This window comes from Dendropsophus ebraccatus, chromosome 2 (genome assembly GCF_027789765.1).
Source record: "Dendropsophus ebraccatus isolate aDenEbr1 chromosome 2, aDenEbr1.pat, whole genome shotgun sequence".
Classification (NCBI taxonomy): domain Eukaryota; kingdom Metazoa; phylum Chordata; class Amphibia; order Anura; family Hylidae; genus Dendropsophus; species Dendropsophus ebraccatus.
In genome coordinates, this window is record NC_091455.1 from 212,529,842 (window position 1) to 212,557,268 (window position 27,427).

Below are 27,427 nucleotides of genomic sequence, written 5' to 3' on the forward strand. Positions count from 1 at the left end.
AGTTCTTTTTCCTTTTGTGCTCCTTCTTTTCTTCCAGCCGAGGAACACTAATATTTGTACAACTAGAAAATGTGTCGAAACGCTTGGAACTTGCACCCGATAGAGTTCCGCTCTGTGATCCCAGTGTTTTATGTCATCTTGGTTTTGTGCTTTCCATTTCCATCTATATTAGCGACTTTACAACTGGGAATCCAGCACATTAAAAGGATAAAAGAAAAACATTGATTGCAATTCCGTCCATCTTCCCATTGTGCTGGTGTGAAGCTGCTCCGCCTGTCTGGATAGGTTAAGACGTCCTTGACGCACATTGTATGTAACACTTCTATCTGTACCGAGGTATGGGACTCATTTAAGTGATAGGAACAATTGATGAAATGATGAATCCTCCATTGTTGGTCGACGGCAGATCAAACACGGGATCATAAAGTGTCATGTTACCATGTCTACAGCTGTCTAGAATCAGAAGCATGGAAACGTAGCGTACATGGAGTTCAACAAGCCTGTATATTAACCTCTGTCACAATACGTATAAGATGTGCTCTGAACAGTTCCTTAGAGAGTTAAAAGGACAATACTCTAAAAAATAAAACATAATAATTTTTCTATTACGGTGCAAAAGCTTTGGTTAAAATTAAAGGGGAACTCCAGAGAAAATTGTACTTTTTGAAGTCAACCGGCGCTAGAAAGTTATACAGATTTGTAAATTACTTCTATTTGAAAATTTCCAGTTTCCAGTACATATCAGCTGCTGTATGTCCTGCAGGAAGTGGTGTATTCTCTCCAGTCTGACACAGTGCTCTCTGCTGCCACCTCTGTCCATGTCAGGAACTGTCCACAGCAGCAGCAAATTGCCATAGAAAACCTCTCCTGCTCAAGACAGTTCCTGACATGGACAGAGGTGGCAGCAGAGAGTGCTGTTTCAGACTGGAGAGAATACACCACTTCCTGCAGGACATACAGGTATATAGAGATGAGTAATATTACAGTGTCAAAGATAGTATTGCAGGCACAGATGATATTGGCTCTAGCTGCCCATATGATGCTGTGCTGACGCATCATGGGATTGATTTGAAAGGGAAAGAATGCAGTTTACAAACTGAAAGTCAAGATAGTGGCAAGTCAGAGGTCACATGACCCAGATGCAGCAATGAAATGTGTGGATATAGCAGAGCTGGGATGAAACAGAAGACACTGCAGGAATAGTGAGGGTGACTGTGCATTATACAGGCAAGTAACATTGATCCCTGCTCCTCACCAATAATGACTAGGATTAAAGAAATCGCTGATCCTGGTTGCTTAACCCCTTCTCCACTGTGATCGATAGAGATGATTAGTGAATTGATTACAGTGCTGAAAATGTTCTCGATGCCATCTAGTAAAAGAATTGTCATGGCTGTACATATGAATTTTACATGCATTGGCTGCAATACAATTCTTATCAAATTCTGTGTATTGGATAAAAATGATTTAATAGGAAAAAAATACATATATTTTGTATCCCCGGACTTAACGACACATAAAATGAAGTTAATTCTATCAATTACAGTAAACGGCAGATAGAAATAATAAAAAGGCATGCATCCTGCCATTCTCAAAGATCAATCTAAAGGAGACATTAACTTTTATATCTACTCAAACATTAAAAAAAGTCCTAAATAATTATGTAAAATATAAAGAAAATAATGGCTGACAGGAAACTGTAAGGCAATAGCCAAAAACTCCTAAGGCTAGGTTCACACTATAGGGGACATTTACTAAGGAGTCTAAAGTGTTTAACTATTCTAATGGGGATTTGTGGATATTCTGTTCCAATATCTTGTGACTGATTTATTAAAATGTAGCACTGCCATAGTGAATGTATCTACGTAAAAAGTCACAAAAGAGTCGCAAAAATACAAAAAATTGCGCAAGCCTATTCGCCTGGTACTGACCAGACTTCGACCTGCACCCTTTTAAAAAAGTCGCAAATGCTAAATTGGGCGCTAATCCCGGATTATGCAAACTCTTGGGTAGATACTCAAAACAGGCAGATTAAAAAAAAGTTGCATCTAAAAAATATTCGCCTATCGAATACTGGTTCATAAATAGAACTTAGACCAAAAATGGGTGAAAAATCCAATTATTCACCTAAAAATAGGCGAAAAACCCTAGATCAATGTCCCCCTTTGTTTTTCATCCTTTTTGCAAAAAACATGGAAAAAGAATGCATTTGTGTGCATCTGTTCTGATACGTTTTTTTCTTTGACTTCTAGTGTAAAAAAAAACATCTAAAGCATGTATGCAAAAAAACAAAAAACGGATGCATTTTTTTTCTTTTTTTATAATAGAAGTCAATGGAAAATTGTATCGAAACACATCGAAACAAATGCATCAGTTTTTTCATCCTTTTTTATTTTTAAATGGATGAAAACACGTAGTGTGAACCCAGCCTTAGGCCCTTGAGGGGCCCTTCTGGTCCTAGTGTAAAAATATATACGCTGATGGGGAAATGTAAAAAAAAGAGAGAACCTTACCTAGATCCTCAGCATCTCCTGTTCAACCTCCATCCAGTCCTCCCATCTGAGACGAGTACTTAGTAGCAAGACCTGCCGGCTCAGCCGATCACTGATGACAGCTGTGTTCCTTCTCGCAGGTCCTGCACCCAAGGCCAAGCAGGGAGAAGGCAGAAGATCAGTGAATCATATTTTTTTCAATTTTACTATCTATATAGTATCCTATAAATCCTGCAGTTTTCATTCTGGCCACTTGGCCTAAAACTAAGCTGAGACTTCCTGTTTCCTGTCTGTGATGATAAGGAGGAGGCAGCTGAATGAAGATCAATCAAATGTGATACCAGTAGATAGAGAAGACAATAGCAGCTCACCCTCCCCCTCTCTTTAAAATGATCTCTACAAAGAAGCATGCCCAGCATCGTTTCTCATTCATGTCAATGAAACAGGTCCTGTCCATTGTTGCTCATGTCTATGAGTCTTGCTGTAAAGCATACCTTTAAATGCTGTTAAATAATGGTTCAAGCAAAATGTCCGTCTCCCATAAAAATGTACAGAAAAAATAAACCATAAGGCTTGTTTCACACTACAATGCGAAAAAATGGTGCATTTGTTTGCATCTGTTTTTCTACTGACTTCCATTATAAAAAAAAAAAGGATCAAAAACGGATCAAAGCGCATCTGGATTTTTTTTAGCATACATGAAAACATGGTTGAATACTATCTGCCTCTAACCAGCAAAAAATCTAGGTTTTATACAGGATTAGAAGAACACAGCTGGTTCCTTGCAAAAACAGCGCCACCCCTGTCCTCAGGTTGTGTGCTGTATTACAATTCAGCCCCATTCAGTTTAATGGAACCAAGCTGCAAAACTGCCCCAAACAAAGGACAAGAACGGAGCTGGAAGAGAGCGGCCATGTTTTTTCCAGCACATTATATAGTATAATATATAGGACAACATCTAATCACAAGTGTGTTTTACAAGTAATAAATCACTAGCTGATATTATTCGCCCCATGTTCTAATTTCCATCATATTTTTGCCACTAAGGAGTCATGTGATATGGAGACGTGAACTAGACAAGCCTGTCCATGTTACCGGAGGAACTAACATCTTGTATCGACCTTGGAAATCTCCACAGTCGGCTTCTTCTCCACTGTCTAAAATTAATAGAGCTAAATGCACGAGGATCAATTACCCAACTGGGCGCGCGGGATTCTCTCCACAATCCAGATTGTCAATTGCGGGCGGTGAATAGATTTCCTATGGATGATATAAGCAGCCGGTCAGGTGACTGCTAGGAGTAATCTCTCCTTTTTCATTTCATGGGAAATGCCGATGTATAAATCCACGGGGGATTGGCTTCTGCTGGATGCCACGCTGGGTTAATCACAGATATTTTTGTTAGCGGTTATTATGTAAATAGTCTTCCTGCGGTTTCATCGGCTCCGAACACAACTGCGCATCTCACTTCCACTAGGTCAATCTCGCCAACATTTCAGAAGAGACATCAATGAGAATATGAAAAGTGATGTATTAAATGGGGCAGACGATGTGTACCACAAAAGCCCAAGATATGCACCCTAAACCAATGCAGATCCCAGACCCCCTAAAAAATACAGAGCCCAGAACCCATTAAGAAATACAGAATCCAGACCAGACCCCCAAAACAAATACTCCACACCAGATCCATATAAGAATACAAATACAGACTCCAGACCATCCTCCATAAACAAATACAGGCCAACCCCCTAAACATATACAGAACCCAGACCAGACTCCATAAGCATATACTGACCCCAGACCAGACTGCATAAACATATACTGACCCCAGACTAGACTCCATAAGCATATACTGACCCCAGACCAGACTGCATAAACATATACTGACCCCAGACCAGACTCCACAAGCATATACTGACCCCAGACCAGACTCTATAAACATATACTGACCCCAGACCAGACTGCATAAACATATACTGACCCCAGACCAGACTCCATAAGCATATACTGACCCCAGACCAGACTCCATAAGCATATACTGACTCCAGACCAGACTCCATTAACAAATACAGGCCAACCCCATAGTGGTCACGTAGAGACCACTGATCAGGCCAGATCCTCAGAGCCCTATATTAGCAATGTCCATCAATACATACAGAAAGAAAGTATGAAGTATGGAAGCGTAAAGGAATAAAGACAATTAGTTGATTACATTGGGCGCCCATCTATTTGCTTTAGATTGTTATGCGCATGCACGGACTCAATACAGAGCAAAGTACTACATCAACAAGTATATATACGCTATTTATATTACAACGCAACCAGCAAGTGGCCATCCACACACGAGATCAAAAATAAATTATCAGCAAAACACTGCGGAGACACCATCACGTATTTCTCAACGTCAGAGAATCCAGGAACATATCCCCCTGGGATGACAAATATGCAAAAATACTCTGGAGATGCCGTCACGTTTTTCTCATCGTCAGTGAATCTAGGAACGTTGCCCCCTGGGGAAACAAACATGCAAAAATACTGCAGAGACATCATCCTCACGTTTTTCATTGTCAGTGAACTAGCCGGACCTTCCTCCGGGAAGGAACAACCAAGCCAAGGGGGGTCTCCAGCCAAGGAAACCACCTTCCAACAAACCGCAGTCAAGCATGACATGACCAAATACCCAGCCAAGTATCCATCCTCAGGCAACTGTTTCGGCATATTTGCCCTTCATCAGTGTGGAGCAGGATTCTGACTAGTGGGATTAAAGCCTAGTTAGTGCATTCAAAGGAATGATGGTTGACCTCAGAGAGATCAACCAAAAAAACACCATCACATGCTTCTCAACGTCAGTGAATCTAGGAGCATTGCCTCCTGGGAAAACAAATATGCAAATACCCAGAAACAGCTGTCTGTGGATGGATAGCTTGGTTGGGCATTTCCCAGGTCCTGTCATGTGACTGGCTTGTTGAAAGGTGGTTTCCTTGGCTGGAGATTCGCCCTGGCTTGGTTGTTCCTTCCCGGTAGGAGGTCTGGCTTGTTCATCAATCCTGAGAAACACATGATGGTGTCTCTGTAGTGTTTTGGTTGATCTCCTTGAGGTTGGCTGTCATTTCGTTGGCTGAGCAAGCTGTCACCGCTGAGATGAGTCCGTCTCAGAAGTGGAGTTGGAATAAGCATAGCTTCTTTGTTGTTTTCTATATACTGTACTTGCCGGATAACCCCTTTAACTCTATAGACAATGCCATGTAATAAAATCTAGGACAACACATTTCGAGGGTTAATTCCCTCTTCATCAGGTCCATATAGATCTGATGAAGAGGGAGATAACCCTCGAAACACATTGATCTGAATTTCCTAAATAAAACAACCCTGCTTCATGCTTTTCATGCTTCCTTCTCGGTCCTGCACGGCATATTCTATCCATTTGACCCCAGGTCCCTGGACAGGTGGAGGCAGCAACTCACTATATCTCCTGTGTGTGATCTTCATGTCGTACAGCCAAAGCTGGGGTGTAGAAGTCTGAGACTACTAGGGTGGCATGGTATAGCCTGAAGTCACATACAAAGTGTCATGTTATGGAGAACCCTGGAGCACCAGAGGAATATGCAGAATCTTATATACCCTCTGTATCGACCAAGGTGGTAACATGCTATATGAATACAGCGCCATCTAGTGGTACCTAGAAGGCTGATGCTGAGCAGCAGTTTTCCACAAGGTGAAACAGTATAGAAAAAAAAATCCGATGACAAATTCAGCTCTGCTGCATCTTCAAAGGGAATCTTTAAATGGCCTATTGTTTAAAACGTTTGTATGTTAATCATATTTTTCAAACATTTTTGGTGATTTTGTCTTTTCTAGTTTTCCATCTTACTATCTATATTATAAAATAAAACAGAAAATCTTGCAGTTTTTTAAGGCCTAAAACTAAGCTGGGACTTCTTGTTCTGTCTGTGATTATAAAAAGGAGGCTGCTGGAAAGTGATGTGCACAGCATTACAGTGAAGGGGGACACTAGTAGATAGAGGAGACAATAGAGGAAGCTCACAGCTCAGCCTCCCCCCTCCATGAAATGACCTTTGTACAATATGCTTAGTAATGTTTCACCTTCATGTTAATGGGACAGCTCCTGTCTATTGTTGTCTATGTCCATGGGGCTTGCTGTAAAATTGATATGGGTACTTGATAGGGTGATAATGTTTGGTAGTTATTTGTATTAGCAAAAGTGGTTGTATAAAGTGTGTAATATCCCTTTAATTTTTCTGTAAATAAAGGACCAAAAATATCCATCCCTGAACTGCACTAAGAGAGGTCAAGCTGTACGGTACAGTAATCCATGCATAGAATATAAACCTGTGCTAATTGCTGGGATCTCACAACCAATTCTATAGGATACATCAGGAACATGGATGACTAATAGTTGCCCTTGGAGCATTTCCGAGCTCGGCAGTGATAACATACACTCATTAGTTAGGCGACTGCTGATAAATATTTCACTACATCTACGGGGCGCATCGTGTATTCCATTACTTGACTGTTTGCCAAGGTCCAAAAATATCCTTAACTATTTCCAAGACTATTGTTTCTGGCTGCAACACTGTACAAAATACAAGATGAAAGTCACCGAGTGGCATCACCCGCATGGTAGGGGCAAATCTGCTGTCAGTGTAAAAGACAACAGTAAAGATATACAGTATGCAAACAGTAAGGGCGATGGCGTTTTATATTTATTTGTACTAGAAGTTGCACTAAGTTTCCATATAAGATGCTCAGATGTCTTATCTATGCAGTCAGCAACCTGCTCCCAGTTTCCTCATGTGGTTACACAGGTCCCAGTACTACATGTGGAGTGTAAGGTCTGTGGGTTGAGGATGCACTAGCTTTCAAAATAAGACATCCCTTAGACCTAGTTTCTGCTGAATTGCTAAATATAAATCCTCCCCTAAAAGTACGACCTAGCAAAGTTTTTGTTTGGAAGCATGCCCGAAAAGAACAGAACACCAGGGCATGCAGCTGGGATTCTTTTTAGCCCGCCGCTGTTGTCCCCTACATTCACCGTCCATTGCAGAGCAGCTGCATGCAGGACATGAAGACCATCACCTGCCGCCAACCCCGATGTTATCTTCCACGGCCATTGTAAATGTGCAGGCAAGGCATCAAGAGGCCTGCCGCCATCCCCATTGTCCCCTACAGCCACATGTAGAGCTGCACACAGTCTGCGTTATCCCATCAGCTGTCACCATACCGTACACTGTCCCTGCTGTGCTGTACAAGTGTGCTCTGCTGAGCTCCACCTGGTGGTCATATGCCACCATACTGTACGCTCTGTCCCTGCTGTGCTGTACAAGTGTGCTGTAGCTAGCCCCCCCCGGAAGCCGCCATACCGTATGCTCTGTCCCTGCTGTGCTGTACAAGTGTGCTGTGGTGAGCTCCTCCTGATGGCCGGAAGCCACCATACCGTATGCTGTCCCTGCTGTGCTGTACAAGTGTGCTGTGGTGAGCTCCTCCTGATGGCCGGAAGCCACCATACCGTATGCTGTCCCTGCTGTGCTGTACAAGTGTGCTGTGGTGAGCTCCTCCTGATGGCCGGAAGCCACCATACCGTATGCTGTCCCTGCTGTGCTGTACAAGTGTGCTGTGGTGAGCTCCCCCTGGTGGCTGAAAAAAGGCACACTAAGCTCTCTATCTCTGCTGTGCATAAATTCTTCTTTATAGAAAAATACATCCTCTAAAAATAAGACTAAGCCCATCTTTGGGAGCAAAAATATAATAAGACACTCTCTTATTTTCTGGGAAACACAGTATATTACTACAGCTTAATTCCTGTACTTGTTTACCTTCCATGGCTCATCTGCGATCTCCTCTTTGCACAGTTACCTCTTCTCTCTTTATATCAGGGGTCTCAAACTCGCGGCCCGCGGGCCAACTGCGGCCCTCGGGACACTAGTTTGCGGCCCCCACCTCAATGGTAATTTTACTGACTGTCTGGTGGATGGGCCCCAGACAGTGATACAGTGCTGCTGTCACCACCTGACTAGACCCAAGCGTCAGACGCAGCAGCACTGTATTAATGTTTGGGGGCCCTGCCCGACAGTCTGTGTGCGGGGCGGACCGCGGCCGCCCTGCCCCTTTAAATTGCCCTCCAATGGCAGCAGATGTACCACGCACAGGCACATCTGTTAGAGCGTCCTCCTCCCGGTGACGTCACTTCCTGGACGCACGCTGGCGCGGAGGAGCAAGGAGTGGAAAGAAGTCCAGGAAGCTGCATGGGACCGGAGCTCCAGAATGGAGAGGGACACTGCTGGGGATCACTGTGAGAGGTGAGTAGGCTTTTATTATTTTGTTTGCTGCACAAAGGGGCTTATATACATGAGCGGGGGGTGCTGCACAGGGGGGCTTATATACATGGGGGGATGCTGCACAGGGGGGCTTATATACATGGGTGGGTGCTGCACAGGGGGGCTTATATACATGGGGGGATGCTGCACAGGGGGGCTTATATACATGGGGGGGTGCTGCACAGGGGGACTTATATACATGGGGGGTGCTGCACAGGGGGGCTTATATACTTGGGGGGATGCTGCACAGGGGGGCTTATATAAATTAAATGTTAAGGAACTGTCAATACAGACATTTGAATCTGAATAATAATAATTACATTTCTATAGTCAGCAACTATATGTGGTTTTAACAGATGAAAAAAACAAACATTTGATGACATTGGAATGTTTTTCTAAGAGCTTTTCTTGTGGAAAACCTGATGCGGCCCAGCCTCACCCAGACTCTACCTCCAGCGGCCCCCAGGTAAATTGAGTTTGAGACCCCTGCTTTATATGATACACAGCCTGTGTGTTCCACCCTGGGTATAGTCTATGTATTCTTCACTTGCTTAAATTTTCGTTTCAATGCTTTCCCCTATCTTCTTTTCTGCCAGAACCTCTTCCCCCTCTTCCCTGCGATCTATAAAGCTAAGGAGAAAGCAGCATTATAGCCAGTTATGTGAAGCAGTTACACAGACTTTACAGCAAAAAATAACAATGAGACATTTGCATGAAGAAGATTTAGGGGGAGATTTATCAAACATGGAGTAAAGTGAAACTGGCTCAGTTGCCCCCGGCAACCAATCAGATTCCACCTTTCATTTTCTAAAGAGTCTGTGAGGCATGAAAAGTGGAATCTGATTGGTTGCCGGGGGCAACTGAGCCAGTTTCACTTTACACCATGTTTGATAAATCTCCCCCTATGTATTCTTTTGTATTTAAAAAAAGCAAATACACAACAAATACACAGTGCAAAGCCGTTCATAGCCTTTGAATCACATCACTGATATATAGTTACTATGTTTTATCTTCTTTTTTCTTTAATGGTTGATACTCTTTATTATGCTGGGATCCAAATTTGTATAACTTGTAAATTGTATCATTGAGTAGTTAGAGAAAATGTGAATTCAATGAATTTTTAAACTGTCAACTACTTAGAACAACCTTAAAATAGCATTTGGCTACTGGGGTCTGACATTTACTATGATATATAATATGACCTGGTTGATAGAACTATCAGGCTCATGTGTTCATAGTGATACACTACAGATTTACTTTACAACTCGTATAATTACATTGGAATACAGCCCTGATGATGTCACGGCTCTATCGCCCTGATGATGTCACAACTGTATCACCCTGATAATGTCACAGCTGTATCACCCTGATGATGTCACAGCTCTATCGCCCTGATGATGTCACGGCTCTATCGCCCTGATGATGTTACAACTCTATCACCCTGATGATGTTACAGCTCTGTCGTCCTGATGATGTCACAGCTCTGTTGCCCTGATGATGTCACAGTTCTATCACCCTGATGATGCCACAGCTTTCATCCTGATGGTCACAGCTCTGTCATCCTGATATCACAGCTCTATCATCCTGATGATGTCACAGCTCTGTCATCCTGATATCACAGCTCTATCATCCTGATGATGTCACTGCTCTATTGCCCTGATGACTTTACAGCTCTATCGCCCTGATGATGTCATAGCTTTTAGATACCACTACAACTATCAGGCTCATGTGTTCAGTGTTACACTACAGACTTAGTCACGGAATGGCCGGTCTCTGAAAAGATCATCCCGGCCGGACTGCGGGCGCATCCGTGCGCTCTGGCATCAGAACTCTCCACTGTACACTATGGAGCGTCAGTTTCTTGCGGCGCCGCTAGGGATCCTGCCCGGAGCGTATACGCTGTGTATACACTCCGTCCGGAATTCCCTCAGAACTTACATTGTGTGAACAGAGCCTTACTTTACAACTTGTATAATTACATTGGAATATAACCCTGATGATGTCACAGCTCTATCATCCTGATTATGTCACAGCTCTATCATCCTCATGATGACACAGCTCTGTCGCCCTGATGATGTCACAGCTGTCGCCCTGATGATGTCACAGCTCTGTCGCCCTGATGATGTCACAGCTCTATCATCCTGATGATGTCACAGCTCTGTCGCCCTGATGATGTCACAGCTCTATCATCCTGATGATGTCACAGCTCTGTCGCCCTGATGATGTCACGGCTCTGTCGTCCTGATGATGCTAAAGCTTTGGCTGTCCAGGAATGATGAGAATTGTAGTGTTGCAGCAGCTGGAGAGCCACATGTTCCCCATCCCTGCCATACAGTATAGTTGGTTTATTTTAACCTTAGATGTCTCTCCCCGCACCGGCTCAGGTGTCACAGAAAATGTACATTGAATATTATATAGGTTATTATTTCGAGGGAAGTTCTGTGCTCCTCTGTGAGGATGGATGATATTTCACAGGCGTGTGGGAGGCGATCGCGCTCTGAAATGCATATTATTTTATGGTTTAAGTGGATTGTAGTTTAGTGTGAAGCCTCGGAGACAGCTCGGCTGAGTGTGGAGCCTCGCGGTCGGCTCTCCGGAGAGTTCTTATCGCTAACCTTTCCTATCTCTCTCTATAGTCGCCACTCTATAAGATGAAGAACCTCATTGCTGCTTCACAATTAGCCAGATTAATGAGCTGATTCTTCTCTCGCCGTCCTGATTAATTGTAATTATGGGGAAGGAACCAATGGGGAAGACAGTCGCTGCGGAATAATTAAAGCGTGCGCTATCATACTGTCTGAGGATATCCTGATACCATTATAATAATGAGAGCCAGTCTCAGCGGGTATCTGCTCCCCTGTACAGGATGATGCATGATTAGGGAGTGTTGTACCATCAAAACTTGGGATGATGATGACCCATCTATATGGTGGACCCTAGCTGTAGCTTTCCATTGGACAGTAAGTCTTGTTTGGCACTGATCCAGCTTGAACATTCTGGTTTGCTGCCCGTCTAAACCCGTCTTACCATCCTGGATCCCACAGGACAGTCCCGAATTTCATGCACCATCCTGCCGCCCAAGGAATCCAAGGCAAACACCACATTTCAGCTGCACCAGAACACTCAAGTAATTAAACGCCAGGGATGTGTTCACCTTTTATCTTTTTTTTTTATTATTATTTCTTTAAAGAGACTCTGTCAGCAGGTTTATGCTGTCCCATGTAAGAGTAGCATAAACTAGTGACAGAGAAGCTGAACAGAATGATGTATCACTTATATTGTTCTTTGCAGCTGATCCAGAGATCTCCTCCTGAATAACATGGACAATAAGTAGTCCTCTCCATTATGTGCATGAGCCCAGTAGTCCTGAATATTCATGAGAAGCAAAAAACTCCGCTCCACCAGCTGCTGATTGGCAGTTATCTATCCATGTTGTGTATAGGCTGTCACCTGTCAATGAGCAGCTGGAGGGTGGGGGGAAGGGCGTGACAAGTATCCCATTCTCCTGCATATTAGGAGGACAGCTGCACCAATCTGTTCAGCATTTCTGTCACAAATTTATGCTGCCCTCATTAAGGTGGCATAAACCTAGTGACTGATGCCCTTTAACTATTTTAAAATTTATGATTCCATACAATTTGCTTGTATATTTTACACGTTCGCAGTTTTACGACTTATACATATATACAAGAGTTTTTACCCTACCACTGGATTTTGTGAAACCCTCATCTTATTTCTGAACTGGATATGTTTAGTGATACATCTCATGAGATTATCCGCTTCAGGGCAACTTGAGTTTATGACTAGCGTTAAGCAAAGATGCCGGGCTGTTGGGTTTCGGCAACATTCTTTGAACTTGAACGCTCAACGTTTGACTCCTCACAGATATGACATACGGTTGTATCCATGTTTTTCAGGACTCCATAGGGGGCCATCTAACTTCTGTAGCCGCTAGAGTCAACTGTTGAGTTTTTGAGTTCAGAGTACGTTGCCAAACCATTCAGTTTAGTATCTCTGCTCAACACTAGGTGACATTTCCTTCTTATCTAGATGAAATTACTGTATTGGCCTACGAGAGGAGACGCTGAGATTGGTATCTAGATGAGGCCTTGATAACATGTCGGGATATTGTGGCAGAAGGCTGAAAAAATTCTAACCTTATCTGGGGGAAAGGTAAAGATGGATACTACTGTATGAAGGAGCAGAGAGCCATTAGCCCAATGCACCAGTCTTTAGTCTTGTAAGGGACAGGTTGCCTTCAGGCCTGTAGCCTACAAAAAGGTTTGGAGCAACTAAGGATGTCAAGGTCCCAGACAGATAGTAACCACCTGGGGATTCCCGATGGAAGAGTCTAAACCCCCTTGTGGGAGTAAGGGGCGATGAATACCCAATACCTTAAGACTCCCCTTCCTGGCCTAGCCCCAAGCCAATACGATTAGGCAGTCAGCCACCTGGATCTTTGGTCTTGTTAAACAAGTTATCATCACAAGCAGATCACAATAAAAATAAAAAAAGATAAAAAGCTGGACGTGATTATCTGGGAGGCCCCAAACACCACGTATACTGTTAACCGAACCGAGTGGGGTTGGCGGCAGCTTTGAGCAGAGTTGCAGAATTGTTTCGGATTTGGCAACGTTCTCCGAAGCTGAACCCTTGGCATTTGGCTCCCGGCCCTGGAGAAGTTAGATGCCACCTTGGTTCAGTGAATGTTCCATAGGGCGGCATCCAACTTCTCCAGACCCAGGAGTCAAATGTAGAATGTTCAATTTCGGAGAATGTTGCCAAACCTGAACAATTCAGCAAGTCCTCTTATCACTAGTTGTGGATTAAAGAGAAGTCACTGGAAGTTCTTCTTGTGGTAACTGAGAAAAAGAATCTTGGCAAGTAAGTTCAGCAAGAAAACAAAACTGACCTTATTTCTATATATTTTGTGTTCTTTTAAACAGTTTTTGTTTGTGTTGCACATTTGGTACAAATTACTTCTTTGTTGTGTTGTTTTCGTTGTTGGATGTCACTGTGTTCTTTGTGACTTCTTCCCTAAAATATGTAGCGGTAATTGCTTCCATCCACGTTTGTATTTTCTGTGATCTTTAGTTATCGGTTTATGGCCTACACTTAGTTCTTATGGGGTGTTTTATGTTGCCTTTTATGTTTTTTGGTTTTACTAGTGAAAAAGGTGAATTGGTTCACATGCTGTCGTTTTGAGGCATCTTGGCTTTTTGTATGCATTACTTTATTGTGGAGTTTGGGTATGTTAACTCCCATCATGCCTGGACAGCTAACACTTTGGCTGTCCAGGCATGATGGGAGATAGAGTTTTGCAACAGCTGGAGAGCCAAGGTTCCCTTCCCCTGACTTGGACTGCCTGAACCGCCATCATGCCAGGTCTTTCAGCTGTAATAAAATACATGCGTCCAAATAATGCGTCCATATTATGATAGTGTGAACCCAGCCTTACATGTCATCTATAATACGGATGTGTGTTCTGCGGAGTTCATGGATCCGGGCAGTGTTGGACTGGCCCACCAGAGGACCGGATGATCCTCAGCTTTAGAACCTGCACTAACACTGACTGACATGACGTTTCTCACTGGTTCATCATTGGTGGGCCCCCAGGATCATTTCCTCTGTTGGGCCCCAGATCCCCCAGTCCAACACTGGACTCAGGCACCCTAATGCACCCGAATAGCTTCTACCTAGAATATCCAATTTTGCTGCAGTGCTTCTATCTTCCTGTGCACCGATCCTTTAGCTCTCCGCTTCTGATCCCTCTCTGGTATTCGGTATGTGTTAGCTCTTTCCTGTGGATTAACCTTTCCCTTGTTAATCAGACACTCGTATTAATGCGCCGGGTAATCGCGGCTTTTGATACAGATGATCCATTTAATTGTAGATTTAGATTCCTTACAAACATTAAGCTGCGGTATAATAGGTTGTGTCTTACGTGCCGCCGGCGTAGGTTGAATAATTGTTTCGGGCTGCTTTATTTCACACTCGTTTCTATGAATCTTTGGCATTTCTGATCATGCGTTTCATCGATAAAATTAGGTCACCTAAGGCCGCAGTTCGTTCTCCTGCGGTGTAACCTATTGTTGGAGATGAATACTTGAGACCTTTTTCTTCATTGTGTTCAATTCTTGGCATAATTTCTGGCTAGAAGTAAATATGAGTTGAAAGGTCCATGAAAGAATTACTATTACTGTTTTTAACGTGTCATTTAAAGGGGTTATCCAAGAGAAACATGGCCACTTTCTTCTTCTTGTGTCCAGTTTGGGTGCAGGTTTTGCAACTCCATTCCATTGATGTGAATGGATCTTAATTGCAAACCACACCTAACCTAGAGACAAGAGCATTGCTGTCTCTGGAAGAAAGTGACCATGTTTTTCTAATGTTCGATAACGCCTTTAAGACTCAAAAGACCTAAAGCTCTATAACTCAATGTAAAGATCCTTCTGACATGATAGACTTCATTTGGGGCCAAAGGGATAATGTTTGGGAGTGCCAAAACGACTAGTGTTGAGCCGACTGGCCAAACTGTTCAGGTTCAGCAACGTTCTTTAAACTCGATCATTCAGCAATTCACTCCCGGCAGCTGGAGAAGTTGGATGCCACCGTACGGCTACCAGAAAAACCTGGATACAGCCTATGGCCTATAGCTGTATCTATGTTTTCCAGGGCTCCCTAGGGCTGCGTCCAACTTCTTCAGCCGCCAGGAGTCAAACGCTGAGCGCTTGGTTTTGGAGAACGTTTCTGAACCCGAACAGTTTGGTAAGTCCGCTCAACACTAGTCAAGACTTATAGGCCATTCATGTGCCACTGGGAACCCTGAAAGGAAGGATATACAGAGCAGCATTCTGATGCCGCCTTTTGGAGGTAGCTTGGTGCTTTCCTCAATAAGAAACATTGCCCCTTTGGTCCTCGGACACAGGCCTCTCCGCAGCCATCCAGCTCCCTGCTCTGTACAGAAACAGCCGCCTACAGATGCTAAAGCTTTGGCTCTCCAGGCATGATAGGAATTGTAGTTTAACAACAGCTGGAGGGCCGAAGGTTCCCCATCCCAGATTTCGGGTATCACACTGTAATGATTTCCATGAAATGCGTCCAAATGACCAACAAGCGATTTCTTGTGATGATGTCATTGCTGAATTATATCACTTATATTTCACCATTGTAAGCCATGACTATCTAGTTACAGCATTTGTTCTGTAATAATCGGGTGATTTGTATGTTCTGTATTATACCGCATACTGATACATACGTGTGCACACCAGCGCTTTATAAGGCTGAACGCCATCAATATGACCGATATAACATACTGTATCCCTATAGCCTCTGCGGTGTGTTCTATATTGAAGCCATCATTTTCTGCTTCGTGTCATTATATATTGATTTTAATAACCAAACTGTTAAAGTTTTATGTTTTTTATGTTGGGTGTCATGTTGGGCCAAATCTGCTAAAGTTGCGGGCATATAATGTTTGCTCATGACTTTGTTTCTATTGCCAAGAACATGATATCTTGACATTGAGATTTAGTGGGGTGGACTGGATTTAATGGGTACCCCCGTGGCTAATACTAATACATTCCTTCAATTAACTTATTACTATATTTTAATTTAACTTCATTAAAATAAATGTATAGTTGTTTTTTTTTTATTATTTACATATGCACTTCCATTGATTGGCAGCAGTAAGGGGTGACACGGCCTCTCTGCTGCCACCAATGTTCATGTTGGGGACTGCAGGCCTAAGCCCTGCAGTTCCTGATCACCACTCTGATCAAGTGCTGCCGAACAGTCCTATGCAGAGCAGGGCCCTGTTTCCCTCGTGTACTGTATATTTTTGTATACAATACCTGGTAGGTGGGAGGGGGTTAGGATGCCCCACACTGATGATTCACACATGAGCGTGAGCATATCATACACCGCCTACACATAAGCAAATCATACACCGCCTACACATAAGCAAATCATACACCGCCTACACATGGGCACATCATACACCGCCTACACATGGGCACATCATACACCGCCTACACATAAGCAAATCATACACCGCCTACACATGGGCACATCATACACCGCCTACACATGGGCACATCATACACCGCCTACACATGAGCACATCATACACCACCTACACATAAGCAAATCATACACTGCCTACACATAAGCAAATCATACACCGCCTACACATGGGCACATCATACACCGCCTACACATGAGCACATCATACACCGCCTACACATGGGCACATCATACACCGCCTACACATAAGCAAATCATACACTGCCTAGACATGGGCACATCATACACTGCCTACACATGGGCACATCATACACCGCCTACACATGGGCACATCATACACCGCCTACACATGAGCACATCATACACCGCCTACACATGGGCACATCATACACCGCCTACACATGGGCACATCATACACCGCCTACACATAAGCAAATCATACACCGCCTACACATAAGCAAATCATACACCGCCTACACATGGGTACATCATACCCTGCCTACACATGGGCACATCATACACCACCTACACATGGGCACATCATACACTGCCTACACATGGGCACATCATACACCGCCTACACATGGGCACATCATACACCGTTTACACATGGGCACATCATACACTGCCCACACATGAGCACATCATATACTGCCTACACATGGGCACATCATACACTGCCTACACATGAGCACATTATACACCGCCTACACATGGGCACATCATACACCGCCTACACATGGGCACATCATACACCGCCTACACATGGGCACATCATACACCGCCTACACATGGGCACATCATACACCGCTTACACATGGGCACATCATACACTGCCTACACATGAGCACATTATACACCGCCTACACATGGGCACATCATACACTGCCTATACATGGGCACATCATACACTGCCTACACATGAGCACATCATACACTGCCTACACATGGGAACATCATACACTGCCTACACATGAGCACATCATACACCGCCTACACATGAACATATCATACACTGCCTACACATGAGCACATCATACACCGCCTACACATGAGCACATCATACACTGCCTACACATGGGCACATCATACACTGCCTACACATAAGCAAATCATACACTGCCTAGACATGAGCACATCATACACCGCCTACACATGGGCACATCATACAGTGCCTATACTTGGGCACATCATACACCGCCTATGATGAGGGGGATAGAGACACTTGGTCCCCTCAGACCTATTCATTGGGTCCATCATGTCAAACCGTGTAAAAACTTCACCCCTTGAGGACAAACGGTCAAGTCAGGTAATGGGCAACATTGTTAAATTTTTTTAAATGGTCTAAATGATGGAAACCTAATTTACTATGGGGGCACAAGTGGAGTCAATTATGTAGAAGGAGAATATTTCATTACAGCATCATAAGGAGAAGATGACATGGAGGAGCAATCTTTATGTTTACATTGAATTATCTGAAATCCCGACATCCGATAAATCCCTATGATGGACTGGTCGGGCCCCTAATGGCAGATTAGTGATTTATGAAGCTATTTTTGTATCTGGGAACATTATATTGAGCCAATGTCTGTCTTCTATTTCTTAATCTATCGACGTCTTGCAGAAGCTTAAGCTGCAGTTCTAGACAGGAAAACTCTCCCTTTGTAGGCGCAACCAGAGTTGACCTCTTCCCCCCTGAGATTTGTTATTATACCCGACCATGATGGTTATACAGGGAATTTATTGCAGAATCAGAGCGGATCCACTCATTGCTGTATTACTAATAGACTGCGCTGAATTCATTCTCCTTTTCCATTAATAGCTTGTATACCATGTATAAATGATGGTTCCACATATTAAAGAGCAAACCCAGGATGTTGTGTTTTCATGGTAAATTCTCTCTTTCTATAATCCTTACCAATAACTCAATGAAGATATCTTACAGCTCAGAAATACATGTTATAGCTTCATAGGTTCTAGTTCTATCAAGTCTTATAGTGGAAATTAGGTTTATTTTTTGAATACCCTTAAAGCTTTCTCTATTTCCTATTGTCACCTTCTGATAAACACTACACTAAATGTAAGCAGCTGAAATGTGAGCGGGAAAGATAAGAGACAATGGCTCGATGATTGTATGTGTGTGTATATATATATATATATATATATATATATATATAACTGTATTACTATCCTTTAATAAGGACATGAATAACACTGCTATTATACTGCCCCTATGTATGTGAATATAACTACTATCTATTATAATATTGCTCCTATATATAAGAATATAACTACTATAATACTACCCCCTATATACAGGGATATAACTACTATAATACTGCTTCTATATACAGGAATATAACTACTATAATACTGCCCCTATATACAGGAATATAACTACTATAATACTGCTCCTATATACAGGGATATAACTACTATAATACTACCCCCTATATACAGGGATATAACTACTATAATACTGCCCCCTATATACAAGAATATAACTACTATAATACTGCTTCTATATACAGGAATATAACTACTATAATACTGCTCCTATATACATGAATATAACTACTATAATACTGCTTCTATATACAGGAATATAACTACTATAATACTGCTCCTATATACAGGAATATAACTACAATAATACTATATTACTGTGGAAAGGCAGTAGAAAAGTTAATTAAGTTTTCATTATTTTCTCTCGGCCTCTTGGCAATTTCTTAAATAAAAATAAATTACTTCTTTTAATAAACTGGAGCATATCTTTATAATATATTATTTTGGTGAGGATACAGACAAATTACTAAAGCGGGTTCCAGCCAATCTCTGCTTTTTTTAGCATTTTGTCACTAGACCGACCCTTTCCATAAACTACTCAGTCTTTTCGAGGTCTTGCCATGGACTGTGATCTGAGCTGTAGTACCAGACACAGCCTAGGGGTGAGAATGGCACTGTTTCTGTCAAATTTTTACAGGTTTTTTCTCTTTGTAGTTAACATGCTATGACTCCTAGCTCTGCTACGTCTGAATGATGATATAGAAGGAGCAGAGCTTTATTATTGCTGTCATGTGAGTCTCCGGATCATCAGGAACATCTTTGGCGAAGGTTGGAGATTTCCAGTCATGGGATCCAGGAACAGCAGGGAGGCCGGAGATCACACATTTCATCTCTGCTTTTGTTCTAGTATTTACTGAATAAATTGTATCCAGATCTTTTTATAATTTCAATTGACTTACAAGTGTGAAAGAAAGCAGGATATATTGTATCCATCATGGTGTAAAAGTGTTATATGAAGCAGATCTATCTATCTATCTATCTATCTATCTATCTATCTATCTATCTCCTATCTATCTATCTCCTATCTATCTATCTCCTATCTATCTATCTCCTATCTATCTATCTCCTATCTATCTATCTCCTATCTCTCTCCTATCTATCTATCTATCTCCTATCTATCTATCTATCTATCTATCTATCTATCTATCTATCTATCTCCTATCTATCTATCTATCTATCTATCTATCTATCTATCTATCTATCTCCTATCTATAATCTATCTATCTATCTATCTATCTCCTATCTATCTATCTATCTATCTATCTATCTCCTATCTATCCATCCATGCAGTTGTTGCTGTAACCACATCAGTATTAGTCAGACATCACATTTTCTATCAGGGATAAGTTGTTCTTTGTGATGTGATTATAGTCTGGCTTTATGTTCTGCTGGAAGTTTCTCTCGCTGTACATCTACATTGAAACATTTTTTGCCTCAGGTATAAAGTACAATAGATGCCGTTAAAGTTCTACTTGTGAAAATTAATAAAGAGCCGTCAGCAAGAAAGTAATAATTCTCAGTATCTGCAATAATAAAGCTTTCAGATGAGTGGATAATGTGATGAGAGGTTACAGTGTACAACCGCTGGGCTCCAGGCTGAGGTACACAGCAATGCAGCATGGATGGATCCTATAAGGTGGTACACTCAGAGCAGGGGCTTATGGGCCATGCTGCAGGAGATTGGCTCGGGGCTTATAGACAGAGAGAGAGAGAGAGAGAGAGAGAGAGGTGTCTGGCTGTGGCTCCCCAAACCCCAATCACACATTTACTAAAAATAAATTGTTAATATTTAAAGGGTTAGTTTACCAAAAAAATGCTTTTAAATAAACTGGTGCTAGAAAGTTCCAGAGATGTGTACTTTTTTTTTTTTTTTACGAAATCTCCAGTCTTCCAGTACTTATCAGCAGCTGTATGTCCTGCAGGAAGGGGTGTATTTCTTCCAGTCTGACACAGTGCTCTCTGCTGCCACCTCTGTCCATGTCAGGAACTGTCCAGAGCAGGAAAGTGTTTTTATGGGGATTTGCTGCTGCTCTGAACAGTTCCTGACATGGACAGAGGTGGCAGCAGAGAGCACTGTGTCAGACTGGAGCGAATACACCACTTCATGCAGGACATACAGCTACTGATAAGTACTGGAAGACTGGAAATTTTTTAAATAAAAGTAAATTCTAATTCCGTATAAATTTCTGACACCAGTTCATTTGAAAGAAAAAAAAATGTAGTGAACAACCCCTTTAAGCAACATATGTACACCCCAATAGGACTTTACTTTACATTAGCAATATTTTACATGCAGTACCATGTATAACCACATGGAGTGATGTTAAGAATAAGCATGCTCCTGTGGGGGCAAGGAGTGCAAAAAACAAACAAACTTCCCAACAGATATATGTAGTATAATTTTACAAAGAGGTCGATCTAGTGGTAGCATTAGGTACTGCCGGTGAAGTTTTGGCACCTGGACCTGTATATATAAAATACAAAAAATCTGAGTTATAGTGACCATTTTAGATCATTTTTACCTTTTGCCTTAGTTTGATTTTTGCCTATGACTGACACTAAGAGGAATATGTGGTTTACACATTAGGTGAAAGCATCTCACCGTCTCCTCCCATGTACAGCCTCCAGTGACTTCTAAGAAAATATAGGAACTTCTCTTTATGTTATCACTCCCTCTTACACATACAGTTAGTTTTCTGTATGTGGCTTTGCATAGAAGTGATCCCTATGTATGCTGATTTCTGTCCCGCCAGCTTGTTTTGTGTATATTTACTTATGACAGCATGTTTTTGTTCCGTTCTTGCGGTTTTTTGTTTCCAACAGCAACATTGGAAGGAAAACACTGATAAGTAAATATGCTTAAATCTACATGGTGGGTTAGAAAGCAAAAGGCGCGATCCCTGTGTATCTTTGTATGTCCGTTGCTTTCTACCCCGCCAGCTTGTTTTGTGTATATTTACCTATGACAGAATGTTTTCATTCCAATGTTGCTGTTCCAAACAAAAATCACTGAAGACCCGTAGGAGGACATCAGGGGAGTGCGGATTGTATCTGCTCCTTTTTTTCTTTTATGTCTATTAAATTGTGCGGCCGCCATCTTTACGAGCTGGAAAAAAATTTGGTTCAGTAACGAACCAACTTATTGCAAAGTTCCTAACAAGTCTCGGTTTGTGAAGTTCAGCTATTTCATCTCTAATTTTGATGCAAAATTGTAGGAAAACACACTTAAAGGGGAACTATCATCAGGTTAGATTAATCTAACCTGCTGATATGTCCCTATTGCACAGGAGACACCGAGGATAAAGGCATGTCTCTTAACCTTCCTCCTCGGCGCTGTTCCGTGCAGTTAGTCATGTGCTCCGCGGTCCGGTGAGACTGGTTGGAACACTGGGGAACCCGTTAACAACATTGTCTATCCCACATAGCACTGATCCACCCCGGCGGGCAGGATCGTCGCTATGGTGGCAGGCACTGCTCCTAACGCCCCCCAGGTTAGGGTTGTCTAACCTGCTGATAGTTCCACTTTTAATATATAAATATATATATTTAGGGGGTTATATTGTTTTTTTTTTTAATTGAATAATTCAGGTTTTAGTCATGTACAGTCCGGTAAAAGTGTATGAATGGTGCAAGAACTCACAGCAGCAAGAGGGTTAAGGCAGCAATATAGCGTATTCTGTTTCATTAGGAGGAGTGCATCTTCTTCACATGTGACCGCTGCACATCAGACAGAAGCTCTGATTATAAAATATTATACACGCGGCTCTTTTAGAGGCATCATTAATAATAGGAGAGGCAAAACTGTGTATTGGCAGAATTCTGATGGGCTCCTTTAGCCGCTGATGTGCTGTGACTGAACATATTTTAATGTCTTCTTGGAGAGCAGTAGATTGATACCGCCGAGGTTTAGTCACAGTGGTATTAAGGCGGCTCGCTGTTAAATCTGCTAACTCATTAGAATAAATTCCAATTTGCATGCTAAGATCCACTCTCGGCTAGGCCTTTTCAGCGTTGCCCAGATGTGAATATTTAATGTTTTCAAGTTTTAGTTTTGTTAAGATATATTATTTACTATGAGGATATAATTTGGGCACGATGGCTTCCAAATCACTTTTCTGCCAAACAAAAAAGAGAAGTGCCTCCAGTTGAAGTGGTTATCCCATTCATTCTTATCTTGCAACATAGAAACAGCGATCTGTACTTCTACCCTCATTTTTGTAGTGCAGCCCGTAATCCCGATGGGAGTAGGAGTATATTAAAAGCAAAAAAAAGGTATCTGTCACTAGGTTTAGGCTGCCTTAAATGAGGGCAGCCTAAAATAGTGACAGAAATTCTGAACAGATCGGTGTATTACTTCCATCATTTTGTGCAGCCGTTCTCCTAATATGCAGGAGAATAGGATTCTTGCCGCACCCCTAGCCCCGCCTTGCAGCTGCTGATTGACAGGTGACTGCCAATACGCAGCTTGGATAGATAACTGTCAATCAGCAGCTGGTGGGTGGAGTTTTCTGCTTCTCATGAATATCCAGGACTACGGAGCTCATGCACATAATGGAAAGGACTACGTATTGTCCATGTTATTCAGCAGGAGATCTCTGGATCAGCTTTACAGAACAATATACTGTAAGTGATCAATCATCCTGTTCAGCTTCTTTGTCACTAGTATATGCCACCCTTACATAGAACATCATAATCCTACTGACAGAGTCTCTTTAAGTAATGGCAGCTACTTTGCGCACCTGCACACTTACTAAGACCTCCTGCGAAGTAGCTGTCACTTGGGGTTTGGTGTGTGAACTCCATATCTCTACTTTTTGAACTATTTATTCTTATCTTACTGTCATGGTGGAGACCAAATTCAGCTGGTAGACTGCAAATTTATTAGCTCAGACAGTAGCGGTTGCATAGCTAAGGAGGTGAAGACGCAGAGGCACCTAGCCACTGGCACCTGCGGTGAGTGGCTGCCCCTATGTTATAGAAGAAGACTCTAGCACCAAGGGGGCGCTGTTATATATTTTGTGTTGGGGCTCAAGTGCTTTTACAATAGTAAACTTGGTAAGAGGCCATACACCTGTTGTCTTACCGGTTTTTACATGCCAGGTTCACATTGGTTCCATCATCCAACCTTTCAAAGTTGTCACCGCATGCAATGTTTTGTTTTTATTACCCCTTACAACCATCGTCCACAATTCTGGCACAGTGTCCGTGGACGGAGACAGACTGCAGAGGGCTCCTTCGAAAAGAATGTGCCTGATCTTTTTTCCCCCACACAGTTATAGTGCCAACTTTGTGACACCATATAATAGGTTCCTTCTTTGCCCCCATATAGTTGTTAGCCCCCTTCTTGATCACATTTAGTAGTTAGATCCCCTGTATGCCCTCCATATAGTATTGTGCCCCTATATAGGGTTAGGGACCCTCTATGCCCCGATATATTAGTTAGATCCCCTGTAAACCCTCCATATAGTATTATGCCCCTCTGTGCCCCAATATAGTAGTTAGCCCCCTTCTTGTTCACATATAGTAGTTAGATCCCCTGTATGCCCTCTATATAGTATTATGCCCCTCTGTGTCCCTATATAGGGTCAGGCACCCTCTGTGCCCCAATATAGTAGTTAAATCCATTATATCTCCTCTGTGCCCCTATATAGTAGTCAGTCCCCTTCTTGCCTACATATAGTAGTTAGATCCCCTGTATGCCCTCCATATAGTATTGTGCCCCTATATAGGGTTAGGCACCCTCTCTGCCCCGATATATTATTTAGATCCCCTGTAAACCCTCCATATAGTATTATGCCCCTCTATGCCCCAATATAGTAGTTAGCCCCCTTCTTGCTCTCGTATAGTAGTTAGATCCCCTATATCCCCTCTGTGCCCCTATATAGTGTGTGGAAGCAGAATTGTGATAGCAAATAGTTCCCCATAGGTGCACACAGTTTTTCCTAGGCTTACTTATATTCACCATTGTGTAGTTTTTCCAAAAGGTTATTTTATAAGAAATGTATTTTAAGATATTTGTGTCCATGGAAAAGGGGATTTTGGTTCCTCAAGAGGAAATACTCCGTGTCACACAGCACAGACTATAGAATGAGGAACGTGTACGAGGATAAGGAAAATATCTTGTGTATAAGATATAGATATATATATATATATATATATATATATATATATATATATACTATATCTGTGAATTGATTGTATACAAGTGTGTTTGTTATTATAGACCCTCATGAGAGGTCCGAGCAGTTTGGACTTCACTTTCAATCGAAAAGCCCCATGTATTGGCATCCATCCAATAAGAACTGTATTTGTTTAATGAGTTTTTAGGTGAAATGACAAGTCGCGGAGCAGAAGGGGTATGGACTACAGTCTGCTGATACCTATGATAAGGGGAATTGGATATATCTGTGAGTGCTTTAGGGTGCACATGGGGATAAGTCACATACATCACATACAGTTGTTATATAATTAAGGGTTAAACCATGGAAATACTGCAAACCATTCCAGGAAGCTAGTGAAGAAATTGTTATGGGTTTGATTATTCATCTATCCAGATAGACGCCATGTGATGTGTGAAATAATTTGCAGTATGTATTGTTTTTCTTAAAATAAGTTAAAGGGAAACTGGCGATTTATTATTATTTTTTTCCTTCAGATCAACTGGTGTCAAAAAGTTATATGGATTTGTAAATCTCCAGTCTTTCAGTACTTATTAGCTGCTGTATGTCCTACAGGAAGTGGTGTATTCTCTCCAGTCTGACACAGTGCTCTCTGCTGCCACCTCTGTCCATGTCAGGAACTGTCCAGAGCAGCAGCAAACCCCATAGAAAACCTCTCCTGCTCTGGACAGTTCCTGATATGGACAGAGGTGGCAGCAGAGAGCACTGTGTCAGACTGGAGAGAATACACCACTTCCTGCAGGACATACAGCAGCTGATAAGTACTGGAAGACTGGAGATTTTAAACAGAAGTAATTTACAAATCTGTATAACTTTATAACACCAGTTGACTTGAAAGAATTTTTTTCCACCAGATACTCCTTCAATTATACTACTGACGTGTGATTGGATGCTAGTCTGTAGGGGCGGTCCATGGGTAGGCTGAAGTTGGCTCCTGGATTGTCCATCCAACTCTAGGAAAATTTTCTTATAAATAAACTACTTTGAGAGAGACCATAATACACCAATCTGCCTGTCTTTGTATCTCTCTCCCCAGTACTGGCCCAACCACCAAGGCAACTGAATCTAGGTTTATGGTCAAGAAGCCTACCTAAATTTTCTGTGTTGACAAGTGTTAGGCACTCTCTATAGTAGTTAGCCACTATTTATGCCCATATGTGCTCCAATATTGTATAAAAGGGGAAGGAGAAGGATGGCACTGATGAAGGCCATGCCTGGCCGCAGCGCCTACTGATTGTAACTATTGATCCATCTGCACTGAATAAATGAAAGAAAATTCTTGGTGAGTGCCGGGATTTTCTACCCATATTGTATAAAGTCTCCCTTTCTGCCTCCATACAGTATACAGGCTTCCATATAGTCTATAGGCCTTTTCTATCCTCTTTGTCAGGAAAATGTATGCAGATATGTTTTGCACAAAAAAAATCTAAATAAAGTACATTTTTATTAATTTTTTATTTTATTTTTTTACAGAAAAAAGGCAACTATGAAATTTCCATTTCTTAAAGAAGAAACAATGGAGGAGAAAACAAACCCCTGCTGCTTCTTACTAATTGTTCTCTTTATTGTAAGTATTACAAGAACTTCTAAAACAATTAATACATCAGGCCTGTTGACATGCATTAAAACCAGTAGCCTAATAGTCCAGATGTCAGATAGCTGCTGGTCCATCCATTGCTTTCAGGAAAAATTCACGCAAAGCAACAGTTGTGACAATACTAAAAGACACCTACTGAGACCTACTGAGTGTAACTTCTCCCTAACGGAACTCTAAACATAGAAGTTACAAAAAAAAAACAAGATCGGGCCTGGCTGTTAGACTGCTGAGTGCTGCACAAGCCCTCCCCCACTGTAATATCGTGTTTTAATAATATAGGAGTGAAGCCCATCCCCGGGGCCATCTCTAAATCTATTCCAGTGCATGGAAATATTCTTGGCTACCTTTAGAATAATACAGTGTTTTGGGATTGCATTGAGACTTTGGTGATGGTCAACCAAGGTTTTTGATGTAATTCAGCCAGAAATGTTGTGTGTCGATCCATATCTTTTT

At 42.1% G+C, this 27,427-nt stretch overlaps 1 protein-coding gene across 1 annotated transcript in view; it reads left to right on the top strand.

The window, feature by feature from the left end:
• CALCR (calcitonin receptor) overlaps window positions 1-27,427 on the top strand; it is a 180,296-nt gene that overhangs the window by 69,778 nt on the left and 83,091 nt on the right. The window contains exon 2 of the mRNA XM_069959416.1: window positions 26,851-26,944. Within this exon, the coding sequence (XP_069815517.1) occupies window positions 26,864-26,944 (81 nt within the window). The 5' untranslated portion in view covers window positions 26,851-26,863. The remainder of the gene's footprint in view (window positions 1-26,850; window positions 26,945-27,427) is intronic.